The following is an 8,899-nucleotide window of genomic DNA, read 5'->3' as shown; positions in this document are numbered from 1 at the left end:
GAGTGTGTGTGTTTATGTTAAAAGGATGCATACATCTAGTTACTATTGCACTTATTGATTGTCAAGAATTAAATGCATTGGTTTCAGTGGGATTAAGTTGGGCTTGGTTAGAGTTCCAGTAATGTGATTTCATATTCTGTCCAGGGGTTAGTATTGGGGCTGCTCAATGAAAATAGACCAAATACAAATGAGTTGTTTTTTTTCTACCGTTATCCCGTTTTATATACCATCAGATACTTTTCCTTTGCCCTGCAAATAAAAAGTGATCACAAAATCAGCTGTTCTTGTGTTGTTATGCTAAATATTAATTAGCTACGAGGTTAGATTGCATAAAGTGCATGTGAGTGCTGCATAGCGTACTGAAACTGAGATGAACCTGAAATCAACTGCTAACTGCTATGGCAGTTGTCATACTATGCTAACTGCTATGGTAGTTATGGTAATGTGCTAACTCCTATGGTAGTTATGGTACTATGGTAACTGCTATGGTAGTTGTGGTATTTTGCTAACTGCAATGGTAGTTATGGTACTATGGTAACTGCTACCATAGCAGCACATTACCATAACTACATAGCAGTTACCATAGTACCATAACTACCATAGCAGTTACCATAGTATGGTAACTGCTATGGTAGTTGTGCTAACTGCTATGGTAGTTGTGGTACTATGCTAACTGCGATGGTAGTTGTGTTAATATGGTAACTGCTGTGGTAGTTGTGGTAATATGGTAACTGCTATGGTAATTGTGGTACTATGCTAACTGCGATGGTAGTTGTGGTAATATGGTAACTGCTATGGTAATTGTGGTACTATGCTGACTGCGATGGTAGTTGTGGTAATATGGTAACTGCTATTGTAGTTGTGGTAATATGATAACTGCTGTGGTAGTTGTGGTAATATGGTAACTGCTGTGGTAGTTGTGGTAATATGGTAACTGCTGTGGTAGTTGTGGTAATATGGTAACTGCTATTGTAGTTGTGGTAATATGGTAACTGCTATGGTAGTTGTGGTAATATAGTAACTGCTATAGCCACTATGCTAACCCAGTTAGATAGCCAGATAAATAATGTTATGATACGAGGTGTTTGATAAAGCCTACATTTATTGTATTACTCAACATGTATGTATTAGGTAGCCTGTCACCCAAGACAAGTACTCTGAATATGTGATAGTGTTATTTCCTATTTGGTGTTTCCTCGTGCTGAGGTGAAATAAAGAGACGGATGTTCTATAAGTTTTTTAATGCAACGCCAACATGCCTAATCCAAACATGCCTAAACATAATGTGCCTTTTTGGCAGTCGTGGCCTACCGGTTAGCGATTCGGACTTGTAACCGGAGGGTTGCCGGTTCGAACCCCGACCAGTAGGAACGGCTGAAGTGCCCTTGAGCAAGGCACCTAACACCTCACTGCTCCCCGAGCGCCGCTGTAGCAGGCAGCTCACTGCGCCGGGATTAGTGTGTGCTTCACCTCACTGTGTGCTGAGTGTGTTTCACTAATTCACGGATTGGGATAAATGCAGATACCAAATTTCCCTCACGGGATCAAAAGAGTATATATACTTATATACTTATACTTACTTATACTTGGACTAGCCTGGAAGCCAGCCAAACATAACCCCGCCCACAAAATTTGAGGTCGGGAAGTTCGGTCTGGACTTTTTCCATCGTGGAGCAACTATGCCTGAACCAGAGCTGCTCGGTTACGGTTCCGACCAGAACTCCTGAACGGTTTTGTTCAGAGCTGAAAATGCAACTGTGTTTAACAGAGGACAGATGTAGGTTGCTAGTGATAAAATATTAGCTTTCAGTATGGTACAATGTCTAGTGACATTTAATTAATTAAAGTGATTAATTCTTCCTGGTTCTTCCTAACAAAAAACGCTGTTGCTAAAAGGAAGACATTTAGATGCTGTCACGTCTGTTGTACAAGATATAATAACCAGAAAACAATATTAAGGCATTTGTGAAGAAGAAGACGGCAGAAGAAGAACCCCTGTATCAGTTAAATCACCATAATCACCATAATCACCATAATCCCCATAATCACCATAATCATATCCCAACGGAGCAGTATCAGTTGAAAACACGCACCATAATCACCATAATCATATCCCAACGGAGCAGTATCAGTTAAAAACACTCACCATAATCATATCCCAACGGAGCAGTATCAGTTGAAAACACGCACCATAATCACCATAATCACCATAATCATATCCCAACGGAGCAGTATCAGTTAAAAACACTCACCATAATCATATCCCAACGGAGCAGTATCAGTTAAAAACACGCACCATAATCACCATTATCATATCCCAACGGAGCAGTATCAGACTCAAATTCTAGACTAGAATTGAGTACAATAATCTCTTACAAACTTAAATCTCTTGGAAGACAGTTTTGGTACTGTAAGTTTTTTATTTATTTAAAAAACAGACTATTTACAATAAAGAAAAATACACTGTACTTTAAATTGCCCCATTCTCAGCCTCATACAAATACATTCAGCAATTTTCATGATATAAAAAACATTTCTCAAAAAATGACACGTGCCTATAAAACCCTTTCCATTGCTTCTCATTTGTCAGTGGTGAGAATAACTGTATATAAACATGAACATGTGACTAGACATGATGCAGCTACTAGTGAAGACTCAGCAGGTCATGATGTTGGTGGTGTTGGTGTTCACTGAAAGATGCATAGGCCTACACACTAGTATTACATTACTGTCTGCGGATTGCAACTCTATGCTTCAGCATAACCTGTTTGAGCATTACTGAAACTAAAGGACATGTGAGGAGTGTATGAGGGATGGCTGCCTAGACTGCAGGCCAAGCTACGCTATGAACGTGTGAATGTGTATGAGGGATGGCTGCCTAGACTGCAGGCTAAGCTACGCTATGAACATGTGTTCCACATCCATCACCCATCCAACAAAGTAGGTTATGTGCAGAGCATGAGCCCATCAAACCAGCAGTGTTGCAGGAAGGGTTTTCTGTTGCCTAGTAACTAACATAAAGAGGTTTAAAGTGCCGATTTCGTATCCTTTATTAATTATCGTTTGGCGATTGTTAGTGATTACAAGTACAGTATTTCCCACAGAATTGAATTCTATTTGTGGTGGTAGGTTTGCAAAATTAACTTGAATGCAACAGTTTTGAGCAAATTAGTGGTTATGATGCTAACAAGATTTAAGCACAATTTAGTACAACCTGGAAAATCATTGTGTGGTGGTCAATGTTGATATTGTGGTGGGCCGCCACAAATAAATCAATGTATGGGAAACACTGAAGTAGGCCTATGAGTTCAGGGAAAACTGCAGATTTAGTTGATTTCTTAACTGAGTCCTTCAGTGATTGTCGGTTGGTGATATGTGAGCTTGAGGAGGGTTGTGAACACCTCCAGGGTCTGGAGAGATGTGGTTTCTCAAGGCCACAATTGGAGGTTCCCGTTAGGGCAGCACATGTTGCAGTGCTGTCTGTCTGCCCATGGTAGATTGAAGCCTAGTAGTCAAAGACCAACATAAGATCAATGTGAATGGACAATAACTTGCCAATGTCTTTTTCACGCCACATTGATAACACTTGACAATTGTGTCACATTGATAATGTGTCATATTAATATCCCTTGACTGTTCTTGTGCATCTGCATTACTTCAACTGATCCCTTACGCCAGGTGGAGATAGCATAGTCACGCTAGGTTGAGATAGCATTTTCAATTTACAGTAACGTCATAGTTCATTTACATCCATTCACACACTATATAACGTCGTAGTTAATTTATATCCATTCACACACTCTAGATGAGCGCAGTATGTCAAGCCTCTCCTCTCCCCTCCCCTCCTCTCCTCTCTCCCCTCCCCTCCCCTCCTCTCCCCTCTCCTCCCCTCCCCTCCTCTCCACTCCTCTCTCTCCTCCTCTCCCCTCTCCTCTCCTCCTCTCCTCTCCTCTTCTGCGCATGTCCTGTCCTGTCCTGCATATGTCCCCAGCTCAGCCTCACCGTCTCCAAAAAAGCCTCCGGTGTTGTACTCAGTTCACCCCCTCTGCAGCGGGTCAAGCCCTTGAATCATCTGGGATCCTTAACAGCATTAAGAGATCAAGCGTGAGCTTGAGGAGGTGTGGTCAAGCTGCACTGGCCACAGGTCAGATCAGGTCAGACTCAGTCATCAGGGTCTGGGCCGTATTAGGGTCTGGGGTCACAAGGCTGGGTTGTAATGACGATGTCATTGACCTCATTTGTTATAAATGTTCAGTTGATTGGACTTTGATTATTATTTATGTGTCTCAGGTACATTGCAATCATAGTTTAGAGTGGCAGGAGGAAGCTTCTAGATCTTCAGAGCTAGTCCCAAGTGTAACTGAGTCATTTTAAGCGTAAATTAATGGGTACAGAGCACCATTGGCTCGGGAAATATGACTTTCAAGGCAATAGTCAGAAATTCCCATGCTTCCAAGGTGCACAAGTGGCTCAGGACTCTGTGTATCAAAATTGCAGCCTCTATATATATAGAGAGAGAGAGAGAGGATACAATTTCCAATCTAACATTCTGCAGACGTCAAGTTGTCTGGTGAATTCAAAATGCTTTCTTCAAGTAGATTCACGCCAGTCCAGGTTATATAACCATCCAGGCTGCCAGCTCTCCTCAGAGCCGTCGCCATGTCTGTGTTGCCATGGGAGATGAGCCCTTCTTTAAAAAGACTCCATGCAGCCCTCAGTCTCCTCCCGCAGGTACAGTCCGCTCAGGCCCCTGAAAGCATTAAGGGATCAGCGGCAAACCACAGGAACGTCCAGGAGTGTCCAGCCAAGAGGCAGAGCTCAAGAATCCTGCGGGGTTCAACCATACATACACATACACACACACACACACACACTCAGAGTCTCGTGGGGTTCAACTACACACTACACACACACACACTCTCAGGGTATAAGGTGTACAAGTCCCTACGGCCCTGCACGTATAATGGGTGTTTCTATAGATGAGTGATGGGATGGAGTTCTGTGTCATTCTCTGGGTGCGAAGAGACGCAGTCCACAGTCCATGTCCACAGATTCATAGCTGGTCAGTAAGTATGTTCATGTTTTTCATGTAGTTGTTGGGTGCGTTCAATAAAGGGAAGATTCTTCTAGTTGAGAGAGTTCTGGGTTAGTTCACAGTTCTGCCCAGCACTCCCGCGCCTGCTGGTCACTTATTTATTTTTTAACTGCCGGGCTTCGACGATGATGAGTAGAACAGGGGTCAGGTCCATGAGGTTCTTCATCATCTCCATGATGTCCGGGTGCTCCTTTGCCCCTTGAATAAACTCCTCCAACGTCAACTCACCTGAAGAACGAAGACACAAAACATTCCTTATTAGAGGTCTGTCCTAAACTTTTTTACATATTTTTAAACATATTTACTTAAGATAACAATGAAATATCAGGAAAATATCTCTTTTGTGTCCGGCATGCCTACAAAATTATGTGAATGTATTGCGGTGGTAATGTCTTACCTTCTCCATTGACATCAATCTTTTCAAATATAAGGGTCACTATTTCCTCAGGAATGACATCACGGTTTCGGGTGATGTCTTGAATGGCCTGTTTTTGGAAACCAAGAAAAAGAACATATAAAAACTCAGTAACTTTTAATTGAAGTAATATCTAAAACAAATAATCTGTACTTCTTCACATTGAAGTAGATCCCTACATCTGAAGACAAAAAAGCATGTAGCCAGACACAGGTATAGATTTATTCCTCAAACTTCTGTTATTGGTTCAAAAAAGGTCAGATTAGATGTCAGTTCACCGACAGATTATCTCCAATTTCTTTCTTAACCCGTTCTGCTTGACACATTTAATCTCACAACACGTAATCCCAGACTGAACTGAAATACTGGACCAGCAGGTGAGACACTTTATTTATTTATTTTATATGATCATTGTAGGGTGCATTGTAGTCAGTCTCCAGTCAAGTCCAGTCTAGACCTGGGTTAGTTTAGTCTCCAGTCAAGTCCAGTCTAGACCTGGGTTAGTTTAGTCTCCAGTCAAGTCCAGTCTAGACCTGGGTTAGTTTAGTCCAGTGATTCTTAAACTAGGGGTCGCCAAAAACTTCCATGGGGTCGCCAATTATTTTCTGTATTCAGTCTGAAAATATTATTAGGGGAAACAAAGGAAAATTATATTGGCCTTTTCTGCCTTTTTCTTATTTACACGCAGTTAAGAGAAGAGAGGGAAATGTTTTCGTCTTTCAACGAGATCTGGTTCAGTCTATGGGCTACTGGTCCGCGGATAGAAACAATGTAACTATCTGCTCCCACTATGCAGACTCAACTTGTTCCCGCTATTTTAAGTAAAACAAAACAAAAGACATAGGTAGCCTACTAGCCAAAAAGGACAGGTGGCTGCTTAAAAAATGAACAAAAGCTCGGAAGTGCCATCTACAAGTGCGTCTACTCCTCCGTGATCCTCAGATGGGACAAGTCTACAGGCCGGTGAGAATAAAAAAGAACAAACGGCGCGATCGGCTTTATCAGAAAGAATTTCTGAAATATGCATTCACTTGCCAAGTTAAAGATAACCTCGACCACCCACACTGTGTGATTTGCGGCGATGTTCTGGCGAATGAGAGCTTAAAAACTGTCAAAATGAAACGACATCTCAAAATACAGATGTCGGCTCAGCACCGTGGAGGAAAATCTCTGTGTCGCCGTATGCAGCATTCCTCCTAGAATTAAACTTGCTCACGGAAGCATGCCCACCCTTCCCATTGAAATTGTTAAAGATAGTAAACCAGAAAAGGGAAATAAAAAAATACTGTTATTGTTATCGCCATAAATATAATTAATGTAACGTTGTAGGCCTGGCCTAATGCTGCATGTGTATGTGTGTGTGTGCTTGTGTGTGTGCGCGCGCTACGCACATAGCGCTCTGATCTGATATGGCGGCAGCCTACACTTGTTTAATCGTGATTGTTTGGTTTTCTCGGTTCTTGTTCATATGGAGTAAATAAAACAAATGACTTTGCTTTCTCGTTTTTGCTTGATTTAGTTGTTAACGTTTGAGGGGGGTATTTGAGTAAGGTCTTAGAATGGGTTTGGGGAAAGTGGGGTCGCCAGACCTCGCCATACTTTTTTGTGGGGTCGCCAGACAAAAAGTTTAAGAACCACTGGTTTAGTCTCTAGTCAAGTCCAGTCTAGACCTGGGTTAGTTTCTCAACAGGACAGATGTGAGAGAGTGGTTTGGATGTTTCAAGCAGAATAACAGCACATTCAGACCTCAGAGCATGTCAGCACTGCACTCACAGTAAATATTGTCTCCAATTCGTCTTTGTCGATCTTGCCGTTCCCGTCCTGGTCGAAGAGCTTAAAGTACCACTTGAGCTTCTGGTTGATCTCCCCCTTCAGCATCAAGCTGACGGCAGCGATGTACTCCACAAAGTCTATGTAGCCATCCTGAAGAAGGAGAAATCCAAGACCTGAGTTATATCCAGTTGGATCCAGCCAAACCAGTAATGAACAACATCTCAACATTTTATTTATGAAGAAAGTTAGCCATTGATCAGTGATTCCAGGCCTACGAGTTGTAAATAAGATACTCAAATTAGAATACAGTCATGAAGCTGAGCAACCTGTTTTCATAGCTCGCATGTATCATATCAGTACAGTGTGCTACTTAAACTAGCGGCTAATAGCTTAAACTAGCGGCTAATAGCTTAAACTAGCTGCTAATAGTTTTGATAGGGCACAGCCTACAGTGAACTCACTTCTCAGAGACCCAGGTTGATAATACACCAAGTTATTTAACTATTCACTATGGTGAGAGAGACCCAGGTTGATAATACATCAAGTTATTTAACTATAAACTATGGTGAGAGAGAATATTGGTTTTGCAAACGTATAAACAAATAATGGCGAACCTACTTTGAGAGGATTTTGTAAGATGTGTTGTAATAATAAAAACTGAGTCACCAACGTCTCAGCGGTCAGAGGCACACTGGGTAAATTAACTCATCACACTTGTCCCCATAAGCTGTTCTGGATAGGCTTGAGTCCTTAAGCAGATTTTCACAGGGTACAGACCTACTGAAAATGGCAAACGTTAAACCTCCAGTGCTCCAGTGGGAAATCAGTCTTTTTCAGACCTGATCGATCTGTATTTCACCAACACGCTTAACTATGAGCTTTCTCTCTTCTCACCCTTTAAATACATGTGTACATAGTACTCTGCCATGGGCACCATGTAAAGGGGACATCAGGAGTTTGGAAAAGCGAATACATCAGTGTCATTCGTTACGACCCTAATTTAAATGATGGGCAAAGTCTGTCTGTCTTGTGTGCCCTAATTTAAACGATGGGCAAAATCTGTCTGTCTCTTGGATGAATTCCAATTTGATGAATTCTCTTGCATGTGAGAGCACTCAGCTGACTCATTGTGTTTGCGGTTAAGGGCGTGCCCGCGGTGCTAAATTAGCAAATAGATTTTGCCTAGTTATTGAATTAGCTTCAGCTAGCCTTGAGACTTTACACTGCGCCTGTCATGCAAATAAGGCCCATAATACTACAGCCCATAATGTCACAGCCCGCAGTGCAGCTGCTGATCATGGTACACATCCGGCCCAGTTCTGGCTTGCTTCCGGCGTGAAGCTGTACCAGGCCAGGACGGACCACACGGGCGCGCTGCGGGCGAGCTGCGGGCACGCGTGTTCTTACCCCGTCCATGTCGAAGGTGAAGAAGACCTGGTCAACGTAGGCGTTGGCGTCCTCGTTCATGCCCTGCAGGTCCAGGATGGCCTTGAGCTCAAACAGCGTGATCAGGCCGGACGGCGACTCCTTCATGAACTTGTTGTACCAGTGGTGCATGTCCTCGGCCAGGATGTCGTCCAGCGTGGCGTGCTGGTTCCCCATGGTGACCAAGCGGT

At 42.6% G+C, this 8,899-nt stretch overlaps 2 protein-coding genes across 3 annotated transcripts in view; one reads left to right on the top strand and one right to left on the bottom strand.

The window, feature by feature from the left end:
• alg8 (ALG8 alpha-1,3-glucosyltransferase) overlaps positions 1 to 274 on the top strand; it is a 21,477-nt gene extending 21,203 nt beyond the window's left edge. For both annotated transcript variants that reach the window (XM_076274282.1, XM_076274283.1), the window contains one exon: positions 1 to 274. This exon is cut by the window's left edge and continues 441 nt beyond it. The gene's annotated coding sequence lies outside the window, so the exon portion shown is untranslated.
• Positions 275 to 4,994: 4,720 nt separating this feature from the next.
• guca1d (guanylate cyclase activator 1d) lies at positions 4,995 to 8,885 on the bottom strand. The gene is made up of 4 exons (XM_076274078.1): positions 8,691 to 8,885; positions 7,284 to 7,433; positions 5,493 to 5,580; positions 4,995 to 5,323 (listed from the first exon to the last, which is right to left on the bottom strand). The coding sequence occupies exons 1-4, from the start codon at positions 8,883 to 8,885 to the stop codon at positions 5,190 to 5,192; spliced, it is 567 nt and encodes a 188-aa protein (XP_076130193.1). The 3' UTR covers positions 4,995 to 5,189.
• Positions 8,886 to 8,899: the final 14 nt, after the last annotated feature.

The sequence above is a fragment of the Alosa pseudoharengus genome, unplaced genomic scaffold, assembly GCF_046254945.1.
Source record: "Alosa pseudoharengus isolate Yale_2024_CS ecotype anadromous, Long Island Sound unplaced genomic scaffold, YU_APseudo_1.1 YU_APseudo_1.1_scf_8, whole genome shotgun sequence".
NCBI lineage: Eukaryota > Metazoa > Chordata > Actinopteri > Clupeiformes > Clupeidae > Alosa > Alosa pseudoharengus.
Note: the sequence above shows the minus strand (reverse complement) of the source record. Positions and strands in the feature narration are given on the sequence as shown.